The sequence below is a fragment of the Syngnathus floridae genome, chromosome 10, assembly GCF_059516105.1.
Source record: "Syngnathus floridae isolate MCC-2025c chromosome 10, RoL_Sflo_1.0, whole genome shotgun sequence".
Taxonomy (NCBI): domain Eukaryota; kingdom Metazoa; phylum Chordata; class Actinopteri; order Syngnathiformes; family Syngnathidae; genus Syngnathus; species Syngnathus floridae.
The window spans coordinates 6,612,616-6,639,489 of NC_142422.1; the positions used below are offsets into that span (position 1 = coordinate 6,612,616).

At 39.1% G+C, this 26,874-nt stretch overlaps 1 protein-coding gene and 1 long non-coding RNA gene across 7 annotated transcripts in view; one reads left to right on the forward strand and one right to left on the reverse strand.

The window, feature by feature from the left end:
• The window catches only part of LOC148392145 (uncharacterized), a 247,396-nt gene extending 235,422 nt beyond the window's left edge, over window positions 1–11,974 (reverse strand). For 3 of the 4 annotated variants that reach the window (XR_015860896.1, XR_015860897.1, XR_015860898.1), the window contains exons 1-2: window positions 11,790–11,974; window positions 6,630–6,760 (exon numbers count right to left, since the gene is read on the reverse strand). This is a non-coding gene — a long non-coding RNA (uncharacterized LOC148392145). The remainder of the gene's footprint in view (window positions 1–6,629; window positions 6,761–11,789) is intronic. The other variant, XR_015860895.1, reaches the window with a different exon arrangement.
• The window catches only part of adamts16 (ADAM metallopeptidase with thrombospondin type 1 motif, 16), a 32,797-nt gene continuing 16,317 nt past the window's right edge, over window positions 10,395–26,874 (forward strand). Inside the window, exons 1-10 of one of the 3 annotated variants that reach the window (XM_088387450.1) lie at window positions 10,395–10,493; window positions 11,729–11,862; window positions 12,011–12,098; window positions 14,527–14,882; window positions 19,332–19,734; window positions 20,619–20,821; window positions 24,099–24,182; window positions 24,383–24,542; window positions 25,587–25,692; window positions 25,772–25,909. In XM_088387450.1, the coding sequence (XP_088243576.1) occupies window positions 11,803–11,862; window positions 12,011–12,098; window positions 14,527–14,882; window positions 19,332–19,734; window positions 20,619–20,821; window positions 24,099–24,182; window positions 24,383–24,542; window positions 25,587–25,692; window positions 25,772–25,909 (1,598 nt within the window). In that variant the 5' untranslated portion in view covers window positions 10,395–10,493; window positions 11,729–11,802. Of the gene's footprint in view, window positions 10,494–11,292; window positions 11,863–12,010; window positions 12,099–14,526; window positions 14,883–19,331; window positions 19,735–20,618; window positions 20,822–24,098; window positions 24,183–24,382; window positions 24,543–25,586; window positions 25,693–25,771; window positions 25,910–26,874 lie in introns of those variants that run through there. The other 2 variants (XM_088387452.1, XM_088387451.1) reach the window with 2 other exon arrangements.

Sequence of the window (26,874 nt, forward strand, 5' to 3'; positions counted from 1 at the left end):
ACCAACAATATACTGCAGTGGCCATGAATTGTATGAAATTCCATCATCTCTTCTGGGGCAAATTCTGCCCTCAGTGCTTACACAGCTCAACAACAGACCTACACGCATACCTTGATGCTCAAGTCTAAGGTTGTTAGACCCTCCACTCACATCTGATGTGGCTTAGCACATGTGCAAATCTCTCCAAACCAGACCCTGAGGACTCTATTTCATACTCACAGTCTCTATGTCTCTTCCTCTGCAATATGCCTGACCTAGACGTCTGCACTCCTTTCATCCACATTCCCATGGAAACTCATTTAGCCTAGCTAGAGGGAGAAGGCAGCCCTGGGTTCAATTGGCTGGATTTACACTTGAGATATTATTCATGACATTAGCTGCCATTCTGATCCCTCGCTCGGCGGTCCTCTCTCTCTTCTATCTCTGCTGCTCATTGTCTGGTGCCAGGATTCTCCAAATGTGCCCCGTGTTAAAATTCATGGACTTCTCTGCTCAATACGTAGCTCAGTTTTAGGCTATTGCGACCCATCCTGTATCACTGCCACGTGGAAATTGCATTCTTGAATGGCAGAAGCAATCATTTCAATGACAAATTAAAGTAGTTGAATAAAACTACTGCATAGAAGAAAGTTTACTTTCATGCATGCCAGCAGTGGTAAGTATCTGCAAATACTGACATCATTTCAAGAATAATAGAACTGTATTACCGCCTTAAGAAAATTGTGAGTTGTCCTGCAGTGTAATAGTGAAGATTGAGCTTTTTTTTTTTTTTTTTTATCTTCAAGGAACATTGTGTGGCTATCACAACCATGGAATGTAATAGCTAATTGTCCTTGCGACTGCAGATTTTATGGTCTTTAAGCACATTATATAATTGCTTGCCAGAGCTGCCTTCCTGTGAAGGGATGAACTGTTTTGCATGAGTATGCATATCAAAAGAAATTTATCATGATTCACATTCACCGCTGAAGTAAAAAAATATTTTTCCAGTGATTTGTCATGAAATATGTAGAATTATTTGGATGGTCAAAAGTATTTTTTGAGAGGCTATTGCTATATTCTTCAAGTAATAGCCACAGGACAAATAGTATAATAAAAACATTAATCCCTTATATCTTCAATCAGTAGGAAATGTGATGTGCAGCACACACACACACGCGCACACACAGGTGTGTCTGTCTTGTGTCTGTTTGAGAGGAGGGGGTGTATCCATCATTCTCGGCCCAGTTTTTGGAGATAATGACAGCAATTTCTTCTCTTCAGTGACTGATGACAGGCAGAACTAACCACTAATGGCATGCCCATGCTGGAGCGCACCACTTATGTTTTTCCCCCTGACAAGGCTCAGGGGAAAGCTTCATTTTTTTGACATTTGACCATGCAAATTCACCCCGTGAACATTATTCTGCATTTACATCCATCTCTCACCCCCACCTCTTTTCTCTGACTCCACTCACCCCACCCCATCCTATCTTGTTCTCGCTTCCATTCCTTCCAAATCTCCTTTTGATCGGGGACAGTAAAGACTGCCCTAATAAAACTTTATGAGGAAAAGAAAAGCGATAAATAAGAAGGAAACTCCGTTTTGGAACCCAGCATTTTGATTTATGTGCATATCTTGGCTTCTCGCAACAAATTAAGGCAGTTCAAGAAGAATAACATGCATCGGGTGCAGTATGCAGAGAGAGAGAGAGACAGAGAGGGAGAGAAGCAGGGGGTTGATGGGTCTTGGTGGGTCAGCTCACCTGCTGAGGCTACAAGCACCCTGGGACAGCAAATGTTCACTGAGCTGACAGGAGTATCCCCCACCACTCCAAAGCCCAGCCCTGCCATCTTCTTCGCCTTTAGTTTGAGCCGAGATAGATTGCCCTTGTAACAGGGGCTAATAATCTGCCGCAAAAGGCTTTTTAATGGGGAGGACTTTGATAGGTTTTCCAGGTGGGTAAAGTAGCCACAAAAGAAGAAGATAAAAAGTAATGGTGGCATGTGCATAAAGAATGGACACACACATCAAGCTCACAAATAAAATGTGCATTATACCTGTCTGCTTGTTTTACCAAATTATTATGGCTGCAGCTCTCCAAAGGCAACCTGTAATATGTCGTGAGGGGGGAAATGAGGATGGTGGGAAAAGTGGGAGAAAAAGAAAGCGAAGAGCGAGGCAGTCGACACACTTGCTGACAACAAAGTACAGCCCATTAGGGAGTGACAGTGATATTGTTACACACATCTTTACTGTCTTTAACTACTGTCAGCTCTCTTAGGTGACAGCAGCTGCCATCACACACGCAAGATTGAAGACGAATGCATCCGCAAGCATCACATTCGCACAAAGACTTGGAATTGTACTTCACCTGCTTCGACTACTAATTATGCACTTTCTGGCAAGTGTAAACACGCAGTAAGTATAGACAATACATCAAAGCAACTCAAACACAAACAGTATGATTCATATTTAATGAGAGATGATTTATTTTCTTCATATATAACTACCTTGTTTTTTGTAGAAATGTGACTACTGAAATAAATAATAGAACCGTATGGAAAGAAATAGGGGAAGCCGGGGAACTCGAGAGTGCTGCTATTGATTAAGATGCTAGTTAATAGTACTGGATTTTAAGATTTATAAAAACAGTACTTCACTTGCTTTACAGTGTTACAACACGAGTTGCAGGCAGGCCTCACAGAAGGTTAATAGTGAAATTCATGAAACTAACCAGTGTGCCAATTAGGTGAAAAATGCTTGGCCAAGTCTAGAACCCAAGTTTTTAAAAACAACACAAGCTGAAGAATGTTAATCTACATATTCAGACATTTAGCTATTAAGTTGGAATGGTAAAACTATCAACAATGAAGTACACAACTCTATATGCTCTAATATTTTGACATTCCAGATTCAACACATTGGACTAATTTCACCGGCGGCTCGTAAATGTGAGTGGTTCTCTCACATCCTTGAGGTCAGCAAAATGCAGTAAATTAAAGCTTGGCATAAAATGAAGTGGATGTCATGTAAAGTCACATTTCACTAATGTTCTTGGTCATTCAAATGCATGTTTTAAAGAGACATGAGGCTGACCTGTCAAGAAAAATGGACTTTAAATGATATAGACAGAATACTTGTAAGGCCAGGTCTCACTAATATATTGAAATATTAATGTGTACCTCCATCAACGCGTGAGTGAGGGATATTCTAATAGATAATTAATTATTCATACCCATAAATAAAACCTGCGTACCTAGATTAAGACTAAAACTCGCTACAATGAGGGTTTATAAGGACAGTTCATTAAAGTATGCATGGAAAAGGTTTCTGCATGATGCCCCATCATACCTGCAAATTTTGCCCCAAATTCCAAAAATCCTGATTCCCCAAAAAACAAGTACAGGTCAACTCTATGGTTATGCATATAAGATACATTTGCAACATTTCAAGCAGTGTTTGCATTATCCAAGTCATCTCACACACTTCAGTATGGCCGGTAAATATGTATGAGAGGTCTGGTTAGAGTGGTGCTGTTGTCATAACAGACTTTTCAGGAAACATAGTATAATTGAGTTTATGTTATTCAAATATATGTCTTTTGACATACTGAAATTCATTGTGTTAAGAAGTAAACCTGTCTTGACATATTTAGCATTTTATAATGCAATTAATTCCTTATACTGTGTTTTATTATAAATGATCATGTGCATGTAATTATTATTATTATTATTATTATTATTATTATCATCAGTTCAGTTGAGATGATTAAAAATATTTTTTTCTATACTTTGGGATAATGACTAACGTGTCTATGGCATCATTATATGGGTAGAAATAAAACAAGGAAGGCAATTTAACAGTGACATTTTTGGGGGCCAAAATATTGATAATGATCCTGTCTCAGAGAAAGTTAGATTAAATTTTTGTTCCAAAGGAATCGCTCATGCTTCCCGATTCCCAATAATAAATAACAGGAGTTACATTTATCAAATCAATTACTATTTCACATGTACTGTATCCTTACCCTGTACAGTGTGTGTGTGTGTGTGTGTGTGTGTGTGTGTGTGTGTGTGTGTGTGTGTGTGTGTGTGTGTGTGTGTGTGTGTGTGTGTGTGTGTGTGTGTGTGTGTGTGTGTGTGTGTGTGTGTGTGTGTGTGTGTGTGAGAGAGATATTTCACAAAAAGCTTGCAACACATACAGAATGAGTATAAGAGAAATGGAAAAGAAGGAAGACATCAAAATATCCCCTCTTTTCCGTTACCTCCATCTCATAAAAACAACGGGGACAGCTGAGCCTGCTGTGCCCTCCTGTGGCCACGGTTGTGAATATTGCCTTGTTACGACATTGCTTAATTGCAGTCCTGCTGAATTGAATTACCCTCGTTTGCACAGTTCTTCTCTTTAAACTAAAATAAGCATCTCTTAAAAGTCCATTGAATTTGAGAAAGAAAATTATATGTGCTACTAAAATACTCTACAGTTATCAATAAAACAGCTATTTATTGTTGGGATATGTAATTGTGAATACCATGAAGATGAAAAACAGTTTAAGTTCATCTGTTCGTAAATAGTGTCGAGATCAGTCAAGTTCAATCGTACAAAATATTGAAAACTCATTATCCAGCGTATTTCTCTATCGATGACATGACACAAGCGTGCACGGTGAGCAGCAGCAAACGGTTTCTCCCTATCGTCTCCGTCAACCAATCTTGTCAGACAGTTTGTACTAATTAGGCACACACCTACAAGTTAGTAAGAAATTGGGACTTTTTTTCAGCTATTTTGTCAAACAGCCACCTGCCACTTAATTTCCTCCCTAAAAGCAGTAGAACCAGCAGCCACTTGGAAATCAGTCAGTCACCCTGTCAGCCAGACAGCAAACCAGTTAACCTTTGTCACTGAATTTACCATTCAGTTTCACCACCAGCACCCATCCTCACAGTTTAGCATAGTTTATACTATATAAGCAGCTCTGAATAGCACACATGACCTTTCTCAACTTCACGTAGGAAGTGGCAATTTATTATTAACAAAGAGGAATGAATAAAAAGCAAACCATTATAGGAAGAGTCTCCTCACGTAAACATAAATTGACATGTACGCTCACGCACAAACAAACACACACGCATGGCATGGTCGATGACATGTGCCCATCTCATCTCCACCGCCCTTGGAGAATCTAAATGCAAAATGTATGTGCATATTTTTTCATAGCAAGAGACATATTAGAATTTTTCTTGCAAATCCCCCATCTCGTCCCCATTCACCAGCTCCCATTCGGAGGACATGAAAGTGTCTGAAGCGCATAATGCAAGAGGAATTAAAGGATCCCTTTGTAGCCCCGAGTACCAGGGGCCATCGTAATGACGAAAGGGCTTATATTCTTTGTATACTCCCTTTTACAAAGCTCTGTCTCTGCTTGTCCGCCTGTTTTCATTTTTCTTATTATGGAAGGTGTTCTTTCATTAAATATTCATGGAGTGAAAAAGATAATGATTACATGTTTGTTATTGAAAGGGGCATTTTAAAGAGAAATTTGTTGGTAAGAGACATGTGCCCTTGTTTGTGTTGCTATGAAGGTCATTTTATTACTTTGAATTTTTATGTTTAAAAGCGTATGGGAGATGAGATAACTTTTTATCTTATCTATTAACTTATTCCATCTTCTCAAATGTTTCAGATGGGAAATGGGAGAGGGAATTGATTGAGAAATTAATTCATGGTGTCAGAAGGAATCCCGCGTGACTTCTTGACTGATGTTAGTGATGTCATCATAGTCAAAATATTAATATTCTCACAGCAATTGTTAAACAAAATATCACTAGAAGAAGAATCTTACTTTGTTTCAGAGCATTTGAACAATGAGACTTGCAAGTAATAGATCATCAGTGTAAAATGGTGTGGCTTCAACAAGAGGGTAAATATATATTTTTTCACTAAATATGATGTGTTTTATGTTTGTTTCATGAATTCCCGTCTATACTTTATATATTTTCATTACCTCATTTATTGAATACTCATTCTGATGATATTACTGTATGCTTAAGTGTGCTTAATGTTCAGAACTATCACAAATTGTAGAAACATGAGTTAACTAACTTCCATCATTCAAACTAATCATTTTAAGTGATGCATTTGTTACATCGCCATAAATATGCTTAAAATGCTGTCCAAAAACAGTACTAGAAAAAGTCCACAAGAGGGCAAACTTGCACCATTAAAAGGGAATCCAAAAGAATATAAAAGTTGTTTTGAGGTTAGGTAAATTAATTTAGGCTCAGAATTTTTTTTTGGGGGGGGGGGGGGGGGGGCATAGTTAATCAAGAAATCGCAATCACCACCCCTGTCAGCATTTTGTTCGAGATTCTTCCTATAGTAAATGCGAGAAGAATACTAAATTATGTCCCTTATAGCGCCTCAAACCTAAAAAAAAAAAAAAAAACTTGGAGGTCTCTGCTCACATCCTCACAGAGTTAATCTACTGTTGTTTTTAGTGTTAATTGTAAGAATGAGCTTCAGAATATGGTGCCCTGCTGTGTGATCATTTAGCCCTGCCTGATTCCTAAACACTTCTAAAAACATTTGAATCACCATGATTAAAGTGTTAAAGCGTTTGACAAGGGGAAAAAAGGTTTTGACTCACCTTTGTCACATTTTTCCACTTGCTTGAAGGTCATGTGGAGTTCAGTGACAATTGACACTCATTGTCAGGTGACCCTGAAAGCCACCCAACGTCTCTGTCAATGTTGTGGTGCTTTCCATCATCTTCAAGTTCTGTGGAAAAAAACACTGATTTATTTAACTAGCCCAGATAATGACCACTATAAGTTCAAATTCAGATGGGTGGTGATAGCTACATCCAGTACATAATAAGATGAGTCAACAATAAATACAAAAGTGATTCCAATCACTTCACCCAAAATACAGTAAATATCTAACCTGACATGACGTTTTCAATTTTTACTATTAAGAGGTCCATTTGTGAATGGGGTACATGCATACACCACCATTTGTGTTGGCTCAGTAGAAATGTAATTAATCTGTTTTTTTATGTTTAAATGTTTTGATCAATGATACAAATTTATAAATAAAATGTCAAATAAAGATGTGTTGTTGAAAGTCAATTTGTATGAATCAGTGAGGCCAAGTCAGATGCCGAATAGCACATAATGAAAATCAGATGTGATTCACATTCACAGTATTTTGATTGATGGTAATTGTTAAGTTATTGCATCAAACAGGAATCAACCAAAACTTCTGAATTAATTTGTGCATCAATTACTTCTCAGTTTTATAGAATACATTTTCATACATCACATGCCATCGTGTTTTGTTTCATAGGTGTGTTTTCAGTAGCTTCCCACTGTGATTTTCCCCCAGTGTCTCTTGCTGTTTGATGCTTCCAGACCAATATTTTCAGGTTCACTGACACAAACGCTTAGGCAACCATGACACCTTCTGTAAACTTGCACTCTCAGACCTTTGAACTTCAAAACCAAAATAGAGCTTTGTTCCTACAATATATGGCACTCTATTTGTCTGTGATGGTGAATTAAGCTGATGGAGGTGGTGACCTATAATGGTTGTTTAGTAATTATTATTTTTGTATGATGACCTATAATGGTTGTTTAGTAATTATTATTTTTCTATGTATGATAAATGACCTAAAGAACATTATTGTTAGATGGGTAAATGGAATAATAAAAAGCCTCTGTTACTTTAATTTCATTTATATGACTAGCAGCACGGTACTGCACGGGGTGAGCTGCTCCCCTTACAGTCAAATTTTGTAACCTGGTGAAAAACTACGGGGTTTTTTGTTTGTTTCTTCCGAAACTATGATTAAGGTCTTTTAGCACACAAGCCTGGAACTGACATTGTGGAGAAAAGGATTATGACTGGCAAATACGTTCCAACATGGCTGCAAGAGCAATAAAATGCATTTGCAAGTACCATCCATCCATTCCTTATCTGAACCGCTTATCCTTGTGCAAGTAAAAAAAGAAAAAAGAAAAGAAAAGCAATACTAATAATTATTGTTAATTTGATATTCCACACTAACCCTAACCCGTGCATGGACAGCGGCTTGTGTGGGTTGGAGTGCTTCGGCGAGACAAGCAAACAACATTCTGCCACCAATCTTGCGATATGCAAATGTTTGGGTGGAGCTAAAACAATTTCCTGCGGATTTGTATCCGCGTGAACAAATAGCTAGATAGCTAACAACCCACTTTAGCACACTTAATCAACATTTAGGCAAGACGCAAGTGAGCAGATTTACAAATCCTATTTGTATCTTGCTCGTGGCCACTTCATCCCAACTTAGGAACCAAACCTGAGGGCCTGCAGTCATAGGTCGCATTCTTAACCATTTGTCGAATTAAAATTCATCATCTCTGAGAAACAGTTATTTTATTGAGGCAATGATGAAGGGGGGTATAATAATGGCACTGCTTACACAATACAGAGGTGATGAACTTTAGCAGGCTCTTAGTCCTGCAGAGTGTCATAAGACTGGCCACTTTGGTTTTGGGTTACACCCCTCCAGAGATGCTTTTTCTGCCCCAGTGATCACAAAAACCTGATGACCAATAATTAGCACAAATGCACAGCTCCTAATAGAAAAAACACAAACTGGTTCAGTAAAGGCCAAAAGCCAAACTTATTCACATTTGCAAATATTTACACAAAAGATTAATCCCCAGTGGGTGTAGGTTTTTAATATCACACTTTAACCACAAATGCATCAATCCACAGATATCCGTCCAAGCTTTTACGTTTGTTTAAACCTGCAGCCATCAAACTTGCTGGCAACTACCATCTCCCTTTGCTCCACTCATCTTCATCTTTCTCTCCCGCCGACCTTCACGCTTGCTCCCTGTCAGCTTCCATCAACCTCCCTTTTGTTAAGCACAGAGAGGAATTTTAAAGCTGACGTCCACTTACGCATCCAGACCACAAACATAGGAGCACATACTCTATGTGCAGGTTCCCACTCAAATCAGGACATAAGTAATTGAAATTCACTTAGGAGAGCTTCAAACACAAAATAGAATCCCATCACACGCACACACACGCGCACACACACGCACACAGGAAAAACCATAAAGGGTCTAGATAAAAAATTTAAGTAGTTGACTGTGAAACATAAATTCACTTCCACTTTACAGCACCAAAGACCAGAACCTTTCATTCATTGTTATCACGCATACCTTTCTTATTTCATGAAAGCATTACATAAATGCTGTCTATTTTCTAATAAAAGAGAGAACATCCATGTATGATGGAATGAAAGAAATTCACTTTGAGTGCCAAGTCGTTCCTGGCGTCTGTCGCCAGATGGAAGACAGACAGGCATGAAACTGGTCCATCTGATAGTCAAACCAGTGAGCAGGCAGACTGGGAGGTGTAAGGCTGCTAAAGGGTTAAAAGGTCAGATCCTTCACAGCACCCCGTCTGTATACAGACACCGGGTATTTGTGCTCATTCCCTTTAAACAGTGTTTATTCTTTTATAGTGTATTTAGTTTGCTTTTAGACTCCCAAAGCCTTCTACTTTGCATCTTTTCAACGAAAATGTTTGCAAATGATCATTCAACTGTTATCAAAATATTTGACCACACTTATGCTAAAAATGTTTTCTTGTTGTACATAATATATGTTCCTTTTGTGAATTCATTTCAGAGGAAGTATCATACAGTGTATTGTTTGCAGAAGCTGCCACTCTGCACCTCCAAACACATGGTAAGAATTAACATGTTATCATTGGTCTACCCAAGATTGTCAAGCTGAAGAATAACTCTGGATCAAGTATACCAGTCGAGAATATATTAAATCAATGATCAGCAACTGGCGGCCTGGGGACTACATGTGGCACGCACACACACTAAGTGGCCCCTTGAATATTATTTTCTTTAATGTTATTTCTTGTTAAGAGAGATTATAAACTGTATTTAATAGCATTTTTTCTACAACAGTGGACCCAACATAGTCATTTGTAGATTTTTTTTCTCAATATTGTTCCCATTTTTCTTTCAGTAAACCTACCTTTAGAAATATAATATTGTTCAGTTAATAGTATTGTTCATTTAATATTGTTCACTATCTGAGAGATTTGTGTTGTTTTTTATGGTGAGACACTGACAAATATCAGTTTGATTTTTTTTTTTTTCCATAACATTCATTTTGAATCAAAACAGAGTCTGCAGGCGCACTTAATGGGAGTGGATAGTTGGCCAACTTTCCAAACCACTGACAACCATTTGAAATATCCCATTCTCTTTCGTACAGATCCTGAGCCATGCACAATCAAATATCCCCTGCTGTGATTCTGCAATCTCATGGTTTTCTTTGGGGAGGATAAATTGCTCCAGTAATATGAAACAAGCACTCCCAGCTCGCTGACTCCCTCACCCTTGAGTAAGTCTGTGAACACCTGTGGTGAGTTGAGGCATTCTGGCAAGTTTCCTATCAGAGCATCTGCTGTATATAAGCGAGACGGGAGAATGGTGAGTAGTTTGAGCAGAGTCAGAATTTTTATTTCTTAAATCAATCGCAAATGATTCAAGACCTGCTGGAGGGTGGATTCTGCAGTGCTTATTTGGGGATTTTGGTTGCAAGATTTGGACTTGTGAAAGCTCAATTTCATGTGTGCATACCATAATGCAGAAAAAATTACATGGGGAAAATATATCATAAAGGACATTTGCCCAATAAAATAAGTTCCCATACACTATTTGCAGTACAAACCTGAGAGGAAAATTACATTGTCAAAGGTAATAAAGGAAAAGGGACTGTTGGCACTAATATCCAGCTATATTATACATGATAGGTGCTGTTTGAAGTGATGTAGCACTCAGGGATCTTTTGGTTGCAGTTATTTTTTTTTAATTTTCTTTCATGTCTTATCACATCCTTTATGCAAGTTAATGTTGATCCAAATTTGAAAGTTTGGGTTGTCCCATACAGAGGAGGACTAAACGCTAGGCATAGCAGGCAGCTTTGCATCTTCAGAGTCAGATTAAATAATTTTACAATACAGTATGGTGTTTCCTCCATCTATCATGAATATAAATAAATCAAAATGTCTCACTGACCAGGAGAGGACATCCATGCCATCCATATCGAATACAGAGAAAGTCTTGATAGTAAATGCATATTTTCAACGTCAGTCAACCAGTGTTAATGAAATTCAATGTTTGCACACAATTAAAAGCAATTTGCATGGCTGAGAAATCATTGTTTACTATACAAGTCATACTCATGATTTCATGAAAATAAATGCATGGAGTTTTTAGAATTGTGCAAAATTTAGTAGATATGTGTGTCATTATGGGTTTTTGATACAATTTGAAGAAATGAGAAACCAATTATAGTATGCAAAACAGTGTCGTGACAATCAGTGCAGGGGATAAAAGGTAAGTCAATTATGAGCGGCAAAATCTTGAATTTTACTCTGACTTGATGCTTTGATTGAGTATGTTGAACTTCTGGATCTATGTTTCTTTTTAAGAAACCAACAGTGTGAATCATATGACAAACAATACTGAGGGGATTTCAAGTGTCATCACCCCGTGATGTTCTGATGATAATATTGTGACATGCGCTTACTATTTCTTGCGCATCCATTCGCGTGAGAGAGAGAGAGAGCGAGAGAGAGAGCGAGATGGGGGGGGGGGGCAAAGTGACTCTGAAAAGGAGTCTCTACTCTGCACATTAAAGTAGGCAATGATCCATTCATCAGGACTTCATTTACTTGGAGAAGCGTACCTGGCACCTGGAGACACGGCGGCTTTGTAACTGACCTGCGCTGAAAGGATGCGTCACTTGCGGACGATGTTATTTTTCCATTTTGCTTGCAGTCTCGCATTAAGTCAAGTAAGTTGCAAGTGCGATCGCTCAGGATGCGTGCAAATGCACTGTGCAGTTGCAGGAAGTTGTCAATTAACGCACCTGACAGCGTGTCTTATTAGGATTTATGTGTCTCACATTTAACTTCTACAGATTCGTTACGTTTTTTTTGCAGGGCGTTCTTTTAAATTATGGTGCTGCAAGTACTGAGTCAACCGGCTCATCGGATCTACTTCGTTCTCTTGGTTTACCTCAGCACACAGGTATTTTGAGAAGAATTATAATTTTGACTGAGTTATTGTCTTTTTGCATATATTTCCTGGTTTACTCATGCATGCGCTCATAAATTGAAAGAAGTGCCTCTCCTCACCGCTGCGGGGCATCCTGCACGGTTTATTATACATCACCACTGAGAATCTGCAGCAGATTGCGTCTTTCATAGCGTGATTGAGGTTGACAGATGTAGTTTAATTGCACAGTCATCAAATAGTTAGGTTCTCCATCAAATAGTTAGATTCCTTTAAGAGAATAGTATTGTGATCCAATGCCAAACAATTGTGCCAATGTCATTTTCTGAAGACAGAGCAACTGCTTATTGAGAGATGTTCATCTGTTTTATGTTTTCCCACTGCAAATCGATGTGGTTTGCTGCATCAGCAACTGTTTTGGCCACGCAGCCATGTGGATTAATAGATTGTTTGTTATGTTTCCCAATTGGCATGATAAGCAGACACTGTGACAAGTAAACCCTCCAAAACTCAACTCATTGTGTGTTAATATGGGCTCTGACTATTAGCGGTTCTCTTGCATGATGTTATTCAGAGGTCTTTTGGGTAGTGCTAATATGCATAGAAGGATGCAAAAATGGGTTGGAGAGGAGGTCCGATATCAAAACTACCAAGGTACTCACTGGTCAGACCTCATATAAGTGTGTCTACTAATGGCACTCAGGAGCCACTAAACCAACAAACTAACCACTGCATCTCGTCACGTTCCATCAGACAAGATATGTGTGCTTGTGTGCTCAGTTCCCGTGGACTCTTTGTTTGTATACTGTCAGACATGGGTCGCTGCAGATGGTTTTTGAGTCAAGGGGTGTGGGGGACAAACAGGAGTGGACTTAAACGTGTGTGTGTGTGTGTGTGTTGGGGGAAGGTAAATGAAGATAGTTAGACACGTTTTGCATTTCGTCTAAGTGCCTTCATGTCTGCAAAGTAGACTCTTCAGACTTGAAGGATTTGAGGGCTCCTTTGGGGTCTTTGTGGTAAGATCACACAGCTAAATAAAACTTCAAGGCCAAGAGATGGGCTCCACGTTATGACCACCCATGCTAAAAAACAGCAGTAGTAGTGCATGTTGTTTGAAACAACTGCACCCATTAATAAGCATAAGTCATGTTGAGAAAATGTGCTCCATGTCAGCATCAAAATGCATCACAGCTTCAAACCACCGATACGTGATACTGATGACACACTGTCTGACACTGTCTATGTTAAGAGCTCTGTGCTATATTTAATCGATATTTGGGTATCTTAAAACAGGTCATAATAATTGGTAAGTGAGACTGGCTTTTGTTGACCGCAAGTTTTATCTATTTATGATGGCTATTAGCTGATAATTCCACTGTGTATCACTTTCCTTTGGCATGACAGTTATACCATTATCCAAGTGTACCGCTATAACAAAGTCAACAGTGAAATTGAATATGCTTGCTGGTTTCTTGCAGACTCAAAGTTCATCAACTACATTTTATTAGCTTCTAGAACCAAGCATCCACTTTCACCATCATTTGCATGGAAGCACCTAAAATTGAGGCTGGTTAATAACTGGTCAACATAGAGCTAAGAAATGTGGCGACGAATGAAACAATATGGGAAAGTCATTGTGTTGTGGTCCAAAAGGTTAACATGTTTGGTTCAATTACCATGGGCCATTAGTAAAGTAGCTGGCCTAAGAGGCCTCTATGACCATCTGCCTTTGTGACCTGCAGTTACTTGACCTCAGCAAAGGTTTAAAAAAAAAAAAAGCAATAGTAAAACTTGATTCACTCGCCGCTAAAGTGGCTTGGTTGCAAATTGTTTTTCTTGAAACCCTTTCTTGTTTTGAAACATTCCAGTAAAACTAGGGCAAGTATAAAATGTATTGTAAGAATATAAATACAAGGAAGAATCGTTTTTTTTAACTGCTAAACACCGAGCGTAAACTAAATGATGTGCTGTTTATGCAAAAAACATTTAACATGATTGGACTTAAGGCTGTCTATGACTACCAAATAAGGTGAAAACATAAAATATAACAGAGAAGTATTAAACAAAATGCAAACTGGACCAGCACATGGACTAAGTTGCTAAGTCACACAAGTATTGCAAAAAAACAGAGAAGAGGATCAGATCACTGGGCCATTATTAGTCAAACTCAAATATACAAGTCATGTGATTGAGTGAACACAACCCTGAGTGCAGTGTTGACATATTGTAATAATTGAAGTGGTTTTCAACTGACATTGTCATTGGGTTACTTTTTGTCATTTATTTCTAATGTTTCATATGAATGCCAAATTCAAATTGCCTATCTAATTTATAACATTTCAACATTTCCCTTTCCATCACATATTCTCAGAGTTTCTTGACTCAAACAATTCAGCATTTCTGATGATATACTCATTTTTGTTCATTTTCCCATCCTGACCAGAATATGAGATTGTATCTCCGTACGAGGTCAACCATCAAGGTGCGTACATTTCCCATAAGATTGCCCACCATCAGCGCAGACGACGAAGATCTGCATCTCCAGATGCATCCACCTCAAGCACTAATGGCAGCAGTGAAACAACTCACTTCCGGGTGAGCGGCTTGGGGCAGGACTTCCACATGGAGCTGCAGGAGGCGTCCGACACCCTGATTGCACCTGGCTTCACCATCCAGGTCTTGGGAAAGAACGGCACCAAAAGCCTGAGGGATTACCAGCAAGACCACCTCTGCTTTTACCAGGGGTCACTGAGGCTAAAGGTCAACTCGTCAGTGGCGCTGTCCACATGCATGGGGATGGTGAGTCTGAACATGCCTGGAGTCAGATTACGGAAGGGTACGTATGAATGAGACGGGAGCGGTCGATAAATTAGGTCTGTGTGTGTGTGTGTGTGTGTGCGTGTGTGTGCGTGCGTGCATGTGTGAGTGTGTGTGTGTGCGTGTTCAGCTGGTACATTGGTGGATTCATTGTAATTTGCAACAATGACAAATCCTTGTTTCTTTTGTTCAGTGAAGACAGTTGGCGGAATTTCATTTTTTTTCTTGGTGGTCCTATTTGCTACATAAAAAACTAAATAGGGAATGACAATAATTGAGCTTAAGTCAAGCAGCTCCACCATAAGACTGTAAATTGCTATGCTAGTCCTCTTAGCATTCAAGAGAACAAAGGACTACATTAATGCAATGTAATCCGCTCAGTGTTGAACTGACATTCACAGTAGGCAGATCAATTCAACGTTGTTTTTTTCTCTACGTTCAAGTTCAAGTACAAAGCAGGACATGTCATTCCAATTATTTCAAGGCTTTGTGAGCAAGTAAGAACAGGATATACTTTTGCTTGTTACTGATTTATTTTCAATTACTTTCAATCGATTCCATACGGGTATTTAGTAGTTGGAATTGTTTGTCTGAGACCTTCGCTCTTTAACCACAAAGAAAGGCACCCTTGGGATGCTTCTTCGTGTGTGGCAGGATTACGGAATAAAAAAAGATCCAGTCAAAGGCGAGCACTGTGTAAATGTGGTTTTCATGCTCGGGCTGACTGGTGACAATGTCATCTACTTTTCTTTTTTTTTTTCCCAAGACTGTGTTGAAATGACCCGGAAAATACAAATTCGCAGACTGGTTATTGTCCGCCAGGGTATTGCTTACACCGACTCACTGATGGAAAAGTAAGGTGACTTTAAATACATTGTTAAAATAGATGAGATTGGTAATTGGTATCCCCAAGAGACATTTTGAAGTATGGAAACATCTTTTTACAAGGTGTTACTTTGGAAAGTCATTGTGCCCTGGGCACCCACGTAGAGATTTGATCAGCTTTAAGTGAAGTTTTCAATCATAAAAATTCTCATCGTTAAAAGTGAATGATGGTTGCAATAAAAGCCAACCAGATCGAATGGTTGCCTGCCAATGGTGCGAAAAATGTGCGGCAACTGACATGTGGAAGAGGAGTCCATAAAGTAATGATTTTATGTGTCTGCTTCATATGACATTAATCTTTCTTTTATGGGACTGTCCCCTCCACCCCAAAAAAAAAACGTATTTGAAGAAGAAAGTCAGGGATAGATAGAAGACAGGAAATAGTGCCGGGGGCAGACGCCCGGCCAGAGCTCCAGGAGGGCGGGTGGACTCTTTAAAAGCCACCCCTGGAGTCCGGCCCGGGAACTAGCGTGGCTTGGACGGTTCGTAGCCGGCCTCCTGGAACTCTGTTTGGGCATGGCTGTGTGCCATGGAAGCCCCCCTGACCTCCAGCCGGAGGTCAGCTGGGGCCTCCATGGATATATATATATATATCACTGTGGTAGGTTGGCCTGTACAATCTTCACATATTGTCCATCTTGTCCTGATTATACTGTGAGCAAGTGTTCCACACAGCCTGCATTTCACTCTGAACTGCTGACGTTAAACTTTGAAAATTCATGCCTTTCTGCGGTTCTTTTTTGTAACTCACTTTTCTCTTTAGTGATGAGCGTCTAGGGTATTGTTTGATAATTCAGAATTTCAACAGAGAGATCATGCAGCTCCGACTGTGGAACCAATAATGCAATATGACAGAATGTATGCATGACTGAAGAATAGTTTATGCTGTGAAAGTTGCACGCGGTGGAATATTTAAGATCACAACGGCCAACATATTGGCTTTGATTATGAGATAATCATTTTCAAACTATTTTTTTTCTCTCATCTGTTAACACTCTTGCAGGATGACAATAACATTTTATGTAGCTTACTTAGCAGTGCTAATCACAAATGGCATTTTTTATTGAATAGGCATCCATTATATTCTCAAAACATGCATAAAAGTCATTGAAATACTTGCCACATTTTGATTCTAATCTGACCTCTATGGCACAACATGGTTTTGTGTCCAAAGGATAAGGCTTTTGCAAACCATTGGAGGTACTTGTGCTTTCCTCTTGTAAAAGGCTCGTTTCTTGCTTTAGGGCTTGCAGTGATAGCGATGACAGAATGATACGCATTTGTACTACCTCTGGGATTTCCAAGAATATTTAGAATGACTGATGCGCCCTAGATGTGATGCAACTTTGAAAAAGTGCCGTAGTCACTTTTCATATCAAGGAAAGCTAATCAAGTGTTCCTACAAGATGACTTGTAAGTCAATTGGAAAATGTGTTCCTCGGTTCCAATGTGTTCAAATGTGTTTTTTTATGGTAAGCCAGCAGATGACTGAGGTTTGGCCTGCTCCGACACTAGCATGAATCCTATGGCTTTATTGAGCTTCGTGTTGACAAACACTATTAAAATAAAAGATCTACATAAATTTGTTGGATTAGCATTGTTTGTAAGGGGCATTTCTGCCAACTGTATTGCAGTGGAGCACTGTATTTTATGGTGCTCATCGATTAGTAAAAATATGTAGGCTGGCAACAACTGCAGTATTTCTCCTAACAAATCGTAGTTCCAAATTATTTTGGGGCTATATGCCAGGAGGAAAGGGGACTCCACACGTGGTCAGGTGCACTTTTCCATATACTGAACACTTCCCCTTCTTAGTTCCGTTTTCAGCAACACTCCCAACGCTTCCTGTTGCGGCTTGTCTGGATGCGTCTGACTCCATAGAAGACAGCTGTTTGTACCGTCCCAAGTAGTGTTTCAGGCATTTTATGACTGCTATTCGCACCTTGTGGAGTACAGTGTGTAATCTGATGACTTTGCTATTTAAGGTACTCAGTAGAGTGACCGAATCTCTGGATATAAGAATGTGGTAGTAGTGGATGCAGATAGACAAAGATGAGATATTTAATGTTCAAACTGATCAATGTTATTGGTTTTTGGAATGCAGGGTGCAAACTATTTTTAAGTGGTTGTTTTGTTTGCTGAGTTTTTTTTTTTTCATCACAAAAGAATAACTTATTCATATGTTGGCATAAATTAAGAGGGCCTGAATAAAAGGTTTTTCCTGGTCACTTGAAAAAAAATAGCCACTTGTGTGATCAGAACAGTTCCTAAATATAGCGACAACTTGGCTCAATTGACACACAATTTATGTGTTTTGTCACTATACAGGCCCTAACAGATAAGTGCTGGGGTTTAAAAGCATAGTACTTGGCTGTAAATATAACTTAATATATTTGTTTTTCTGAGACACACTGCTTATTGTGCACTGGCAAATGATTATTATCTGACATGAAAACACCCGTAAACAAGTCACCAATCTACCCACTCAAGACCAAAAACATGTTTTCATTTGTATTGCGCATTGTTGATGGATGGTCCTTTTCTTGTTTCGTAAATTGCTGTTTTAATGCAAAATGGGCAAGGATCCGTTTGAGACTAATGACATACTGCTCATGTCAATGGTAATATAAAGTATTGTAAACTGTCAGCATGAAACCCTCGACAACTGTGCTCGCCGTATTATTAGACCATTATTTTTGACCAGCCACAGCCAGACGCTGAGAGTCAGTAAATACTTATTTAATGAGAAGCGTCACTGTCCAAATATATAGTGGGTATGTGCTGGCATAACTGGCGGGGGACACCTACAAACACATGTCATATGTATCCACACATAGTAACATGCATACTATGCATACTTAAGTTTCTGCTGACCCGCAACATGCACATAATGTATAAACTATACATATACACTGTAGATTAGCTAACAACCTCCCGGCTGCTACTATGGAAGCCCATTAAAGCTTTCAAAAGATTTCCACTCTTCACCCACAGATTGGTGTGATAAAAGACATGTGTAACCATTAATTTGGAGAGACCTCTGTCTTCTTCCTACCAATTACAAGTCATCTTAGTCGACCCCAAAAACAAACATGATAGAGAATATTTAATGACGTCATCATTTTGACTTTAAACTGCGCATTAGTCAGAGGTTATTTGAAGTTGTCAAGTCACTCAACTCAAGATGTATAGCAAGGATATGGACCAGCCATCCTCACATAATTTTCTTTTTATCTGACAGCCTGATATAGATTTTGAAATAAGGTCTAACCCTGAGCAGCAAAAACAGATGTTGAACATGAAGAAACACAGCCAGTAATTAAGGTGGGCCAAGTTGAATCTTGACTAATTGCCAAGAGAGACAAATAGAAAGGTTAGAGGAGAAGGGGAAGGTTGGTATGTCTATGTGGAATATAACTGCACCCCTTTAGTCTACTTTCCATGTCTTCCTGGAGATGTTGGACAATATAACTTATAAAATGTAAAGTGATTTGCTTGTCATATTTTTTCTATATCAACTTGCTAAATTTTGCATCTTGTCTCCAGTCAGGTTTGATTCGCACTCAGGATGCAGACTACTTCTTGAGACCGGTGCCCCGCCACTTTGCTCAAAAAGAGAACTTCACAGCACCTTCCCATCACCAGCCACACATTCTCTACAAGAGTGACAGGGAGAGAGCTCATCGTACTCGGGTGGTTAAAAAGAGATCACCAGATTCAGTCCCTCATAAATCAAGCAGGAATTATGCCACGAGACGGCAAACTGAATTAAAGACTGATGAACAGGACCAGGAACAGAAGCAAAGTGATTATTCCAGCAACAGTAACAGACATGGTGACCAGCAGGAGCATCACAGCAGAGAAAACTTCCACAGCAATCATCGGCAAGAGGATGACTACACATACAAAGAGAAGCAGAGGCAACACTTCTGCGGAAGACGGAAGAAATGTATGTAAGGGAAACTTCTCATTCTGTTGTAAAGTATCAAAAAAAGTACTCTGTTATTGATGCCAGGAATATGCAGAAATGCAAAATGAAGTGAGATTCACAAGGAGTTCTGAAACTTCCACCCATGCATTTTCTATACTGCTTTTTGTCATTAGATTTGAGCACGCTCCTATTCCAGTTGTCATTGGTTGAAACGTGGGGTACACCTTGGCCTGATTGCCAGTCAATCACAAGTCACAGATAGGCTTTCATGAACATTTTTCAGTCTTCACTCAACCTGACATGCATGGTTTTGGAATGCCGGAGAAAGCAAAAAAAAAAAAAAAAAAAAAAAAAAATTCCATTTAGACTTAGTTTGACATGGCTTGAGAAAGGTTATGGGAAATCTTCACTGTACGTTTGGTTGAATATTCACTTTACACCACGATAAATGTTTAGGCTTGACTAATGACTTTAAGATCATTTAACGTTAGCTGTGTCATAGAGGTCTGAACTGGTACCAACACCATTAACCTGCAGCGCTCCAGCTGTCTTCCCTGAGTGAAAACACACTGTGTTTTCATTCTCGGAGGATAACATCAGTGAACACCTGTGCTAGGTTTTAGTCACAAATCCTCATTGGCGGATCACCTGCATACAGTCTACATAAGCAAACATTCAATCCAGAAAGTGTAAACTGATAACAAAATAACTGTGATCAACGGGGATATTTTAGGGTTTAGGCTAATCTAAAAAAATTAAATGGGGTGATTGGTTCCAGATTAAGGGCTCTATTTTAATAGATGCATACCTGTGCACTTTATTTTGGTTAAAGATGAAGTTCCAATTGCTTTCATTTGCCAGTGACTTTTTTGTATTGTCCTAATATTTGTCCCCATCCCCAGACATGCCAAAACCTCCAACAGAGCATCTCTCCCTGCTTCCAGATGAGTACAAGTTTGTTCCCAGGAACAAGAGGGCAATTATCGTAAAGAACCAAAATAACCGAAACCTCAATGTTGAGACTCTGGTGGTCGTAGACAAAAAGATGATGGACAACCACGGCCATGAGAACATTACTACGTATGTCCTAACCGTGCTCAATATGGTGAGAAGAGTCTTTGTTTTACAGTTGCATCACACACTGATTCAATATTACTTGCACTATCCACATTGCTTTATTAACATCTTTAAAACTAGAAATATAATAATATACTAATAGTGTACATATGTAGTATAATTTATAGAGTTGGGGTGTGACAATATGTGGAACTGAATCGAATTGTTCCACACAGTGTTTACCGTTCGTTGCACGCTGTATTGAACAAAAAAACGTTGTTGTTGTTTTGATAATCAATGGCGCCACAACAGCCCCAGCCTGTTTTCGGAGGTCCGGCCAACTAAACTCATGAAGTAAAAATTATTCTTCCAAACATTTAAAGAAGGAAAAATATGGGTCAAATTCCTCAAACAAGTTGATGAGCATAGATAGTTGATATACATATGTTTGACAAAACAGCAGTTACAGTCGTGGCATTGTTGTGAAAAACGATCTCTCACAGTTCATTTACGTTCATAGAGTTGTCGAGAGGGTTAATTTTCACGTCTGCCATGTGAAAATAATTCATTTCAACTTGGGGAATCGGGTGGAGCCGCTGAGCAGACATGGGAGAGTGACTGGAGCAGAGCAGCCCCTTTATAATTGATTGGGGAAGATGAGCTTAACGTCAAATTGAAGTACATGTACTATAAAGTATTACTGTGACGTATGTATGAAGTGTCAATGGTGAATTCACATCAGTCGTTAATCAATTGTTGGCCGTGTCGGGCTGCTGGTGACATCAACGCTGGTTCAGCCCAGGGCCGTAGCTAGACATTTCTGGCACAGGGCAAACACTTCCAGCCCCGTATTTACTGTCACAACCCCAACTAACTGTCCCTTGTGTCAATCTCCACTTTATCATATATTCATGGGTGGTTCTCAGAAAGTGTGGTCCATTATGATGGTCAAATGCCGACTCACTTTGAGAGGTACTGTTTTCATCCCTTTACAATCAGTCATCAAATTTCACTGCTTACCATATTGCAGACATACTGCAAATAAAAAAAAGAACTTTGACTGAGATTTGTGCTGTCATTTGTGTGTGAATGTATTTTGAATGAGGAAAAATGGCAGTCCTGTCCGCTTCCTCTTTGTGACATAACAACACAGCCTTGAAATTAAAAGGTCTTCCTACCACAAGGTAGCACTCATAATCTACTCCTACGATTTACTGTATACTTCCAGCAAAACGACTTTAGTAAGTTCAATTTGTTGGCTTCAAAATACAATTTTACATGTTTAAGTAATCCTTTTTTGTCCTACAATGATCGAGTAAGATTAGTGTCTATCATGGGGTCAATTTTATTGGCTACAAATGTTAAATAAAATAGATCGCTAATTTGTTTCATGCTAGTGGCACATCCTAATTCTTTAATGCATTCTTGCGTGTGAGTCAGCAGAGCGTTGCACAGTTTAGTTGCAGACATGACGTATTTTGCAAAGTGAATGCTGATAATTTGTTGGCATCTTCCGTGCCTCATAAGTAATGCTGCGTTAATGAAAGTCATTATTTATCACTCAGAGTTCATTTTCAACATACAATTGGTCATTTGAACCAGTTGTCCTTTATCTGAAGATAGTGAAGCTGTTCAAATGTAAAAATAATTAATTCGATTATTCTTTTTTTTTTAACGTGACTGCTCATTGCTTGGTGCACAGGAACCAATATGACACAATGGAGTAGACCACGACATTCTCAATCTCTTGCGAACAAAGGGGTAAGTGAACTATCATTACATCTTCAGAGCACACTGCAGGAAGGTTTGATTCAGAGCATGTATAATTGGTTAATCTGGTTTTGAGCAAGTTTATTTTTGGGCTCTCATTTCCCACTTCTGGACCACAATTTCTGAGAACCACCCATATACATACACACATGCATGCATACTTACAGTTTATACGTGCAAATATAGATGAGCAAAAGGTCTGATGCTTATTTGTGTTTGGCTCAGTGACACCTTTCAAACCTTATTCTGTCTTTAATTTGGGATTAAGTGACTGCCATTCTTATTTATCAGAGAACCCATCTGAAAACATGACACTGATATTGCGATGACCTCATGACTGCACAGCTCAGTGTTCCCTTGTCACTCTCAGATGATCTGAAAGAAAATTCTGTCATGCTCATTTTGTTTCTTAATGACAGACTGACAAATCCAAAGATAATCCTTCTATTTTCAAAACATGGCTCCCATGTCGAAACTCGGTCAAGTCAATCCAGCCTTCCATCCATTTTCTATACCGTTTGTCACTACAGGGGTCGCGGGCGTGCTGCAGCCTATCCCGGCAGTAGGCGGGGGACACCCTGAACCGGTTGCCAGCCAATCGCAGGGCACACAGTAACTAACAAAGATCCACACTCACACCTAGGGGCAATTTGGAGTGCCCAATCCGACTACCAAGCATGTTTTTGGAACGTGGGAGGAAACCGGAGTGCCCGGAGAAAACCCACGCGGGCACGGGGAGAACGTGCAAAACCCACACAGGGAGGGTCGGAGGTGAAATCAAACCCGCACCCACCTAACTGTGAGGCTGACGTGTTAACCATGTCACTGAAATGCAGTATGAACTTTCAGCACACACAAAATACTGACCCTGACCACACTAACTCCCATAGGTATCTAAAATTCTGACATCATAGAAAATCAAAGTGTATACTCTAAGATCCTCCACCTCCATTTGTTAGACATATATGTTTCATGGTATTCTATATTTCTGGCTGTGGAGTAAGATAAAATATGATTACATGTAAACATGTTTTGTAATCATTTTGAAAATATAAGGAAATCCTTTATTAGTCTCATAACACGTGTAAATCATCAAATGAAAACATTCACTGATTGACTGTAGCTGTTTTGGAATTTGACAATCTGGTATGTGTTTCGGGAGATCTCAACTTTAAGTAAGTGGTTTTGATTGTCTCTGACCTCAGAGTTTTCACTTAAATTTGGTAACAAAACACAGCCCTGAGTCAAGACATATGTCAGTACAGGAAAACCCCCAAACATCAGCACCATAAGGAAGGAATGTGAATTTCAAGATTAGATAAACGCAGAGTGACAAGTACCTGTGGTATTTACTCAACCTGATTAAATGGCAAGGGTGAGCAAGGGCCCAAGATCAAGAGACCATTCAAGCTTTAACATGAATGTCATAACATTAGGAACACCTGCACAGGCTAATGCCGTGAAAGTCTTGACACCAAGGGTATCTTTTTTTTTGTTTGGACTACCTTTTACTAGCTGAGGTGTGAGAGTCACTGCTTATAATTTCTTATGTCTAGGTGTCGAGCCTCTTCAAAGATGGTACTATAGGAGGGAGCATCAATATCGTTATAGTGGGACTTGTGCTACTTGATGAAGAGCAGGTGAGAATATGGCAAATGAAAATGGACAGGAAGATTTTTTTATAAGCTTTGGAAATTGATTTGTCGTGCTGCTGTAGGTAGATACATACTGAAGTGTGGTATGCGTTTTGAATCAGTCATAATTTCTACTATTCAAAATCTTTTTCTCCATTGCTTTCTGAAGACTGAGTTTAGTTCCCATCTCTCCCATTATGTCCCAGGATGGGTTGGTGATCAGTCACCACGCAGACCATACACTCAACAGTTTCTGCCAGTGGCAGTCCACTCTTGGAGGCCAGGAGGGTCAGCGCCATGACCACGCCATTCTACTGACAGGACTTGACATCTGCTCGTGGAAGAATGAACCGTGTGACACGCTAGGTACATCTTTGTCACTGTCATTGTACTCCTTAAAACTAGCCATCTAACTGTGAGTAAAAATGATAATGATAAAGATTTTTTGAGGACAAAAAGGGGAACAGTATGGATTGCATATCATAGAGTGCAACTAAAAATGTATCAGGACAATTTGTTTTTTGTGTCAACTCTTTTCATTTATTTCGTGCTTTTTAAGCCACAAGCTTTCATCCATTATAGTCCCCTCTTTCTGGGAAGATGCTCTTTTTCTTTGTTACACGGTGTGACATAGAAACAGATGTTAAAAATATTTCATTTTTTTTCTAATTCAGTGAAAAAATAAATAGGCTCACACACAACAAACAAATTATCTGAACTTCTCTCCCATAAAAAAATAATTAAGGCCAGACCTTTGCATAATAAAACATATTTGTTCTCATAAATCAATGGTTTTACAGTTATTAGGGTCATTGTTGTTTTTACTTGGACCACAGCACATTCTTTGCTGTATTATAAATTGAATATGTGGCTGGCACACACACACACACACACACACACACACACACACACACACACACACACACACACACACACACACAATGTAACACAATGAGTTAAGTGAGTGGTATCTAACACAACCGCTTCATTTATGTAATGACAATCCAACTACTTTATTGTCCTTCATAGTGTGAGAAAAACACCTACACACGCACACACACACACAAACACAATTCAGTGAGCGTGTGCGTGTCTTCATGACTATGTTAAAAAAATAATAATAATAAAGGTTAATTGCGGGATACTATATTCCTGACGGTACACACAAACATCTATAGTATATTTACACAGTGACTTCTGTTCCGGAAATAAAAGACAGCAATAAAAACAGATGCTCAGTGGCAGTCACCAAAATCAAGCCTATTTATTTTAGTTACTATTTAAATTGTTCTAGAAAAGTTTGATAGCATTGATAATACTCAAGGAGTTTATTCAGCATTCACAAAACATACAGTATTAAAGGATACTGCAAATTCAAGTTGAAATATAAAACTGTCACACCATTTTCAGGTTTTGCCCCTATAAGTGGGATGTGCAGCAAGTACCGGAGCTGCACCATTAATGAGGACACAGGTCTAGGATTGGCGTTCACCATTGCCCATGAATCTGGACATAAGTAAGGATTTCCAACTTTGCCATAATGACAATGATTGTTTCCTTCTACTATGCAAATATATTTTGTTTTCATTCTTCAGTTTTGGAATGGTCCATGATGGCGAAGGAAACATTTGTAAGAAGTCAGAAGGCAATATCATGTCTCCCACGTTGGCTGGTCACAACGGTATCTTCTCATGGTCTGCATGCAGCCGCCAGTACCTCAGCCGTTTTCTCAAGTAAGAAAAGACAGAAGGCAGTAATTTGAGCAATTCATAAATTAAATTACAGTGTTACCATGAGACAATTTGTCATCGATAAGGGTAAAAGGTGTATATCTTTATAATATTATTCAACATACTGGAGAGGAGAAGTAAATGTTCCATTTAGGTTAGTGTAAACCGCTCTTAAATTTGCTAAAGGAATTATGAAATAGTTTTCATAATATACCAGAGGGTTAAAAATATAGCTGATATTGGAACTAATATTCATACTTAGCATGAGTGAGTGTCCACACAGACTTTAGTTGTGTGTGTGCTGTATGTTTGTGCAGTAACTTTTTCACGCATGCAGCCTGCTCAGCCAAGCAAGCAAGTATGCATTGAGTGTGTGTTTCTTTCTGTGAGAGAGAGAGAGAGAGAGAGAGAGAGAGAGAGAGAGAGAGAGAGAGAGAGAGAGAGAGAGAGAGAGAGAGAGAGAGAGAGAGAGAGAGAGAGAGAGAGAGAGAGAGAGAGAGAGAGAGAGAGAGAGAGAGAGAGAGAGAGAGAGAGAGAGAAACAGACAGCTGCAGAGCCAGTGTTCCTACTAAATTTACCAATGTGGTCACTAAACTAGCAAATATTCCCACTCACAGTTGTGGAGACACAGGACAACAGTGTGCATCAAACCATCTGAATTATTGTAGAAATCAATTTGTTGAAGACATTTTCATTATCATATTTATTACATATTTTTAAAATCATCCACCTTAGTCATGACACAGCTATGAAGGATTGGGGGTAAGGCAGAATCCGAATTCCTACTTCACAGACATGATCTATGATCGCTCTTGCCAACTTTACAGGGATCTTCTTGCACTTTCTTATGAACTTACTTAATGTGCGTCTATCTCCTATCAGGGACTCCAGTCAAAATTATCTATAAATGGAGAAAATGTAGCACTCTCGCTACCCCATTATGAAAAGATGACTACAAAAGCATAGTG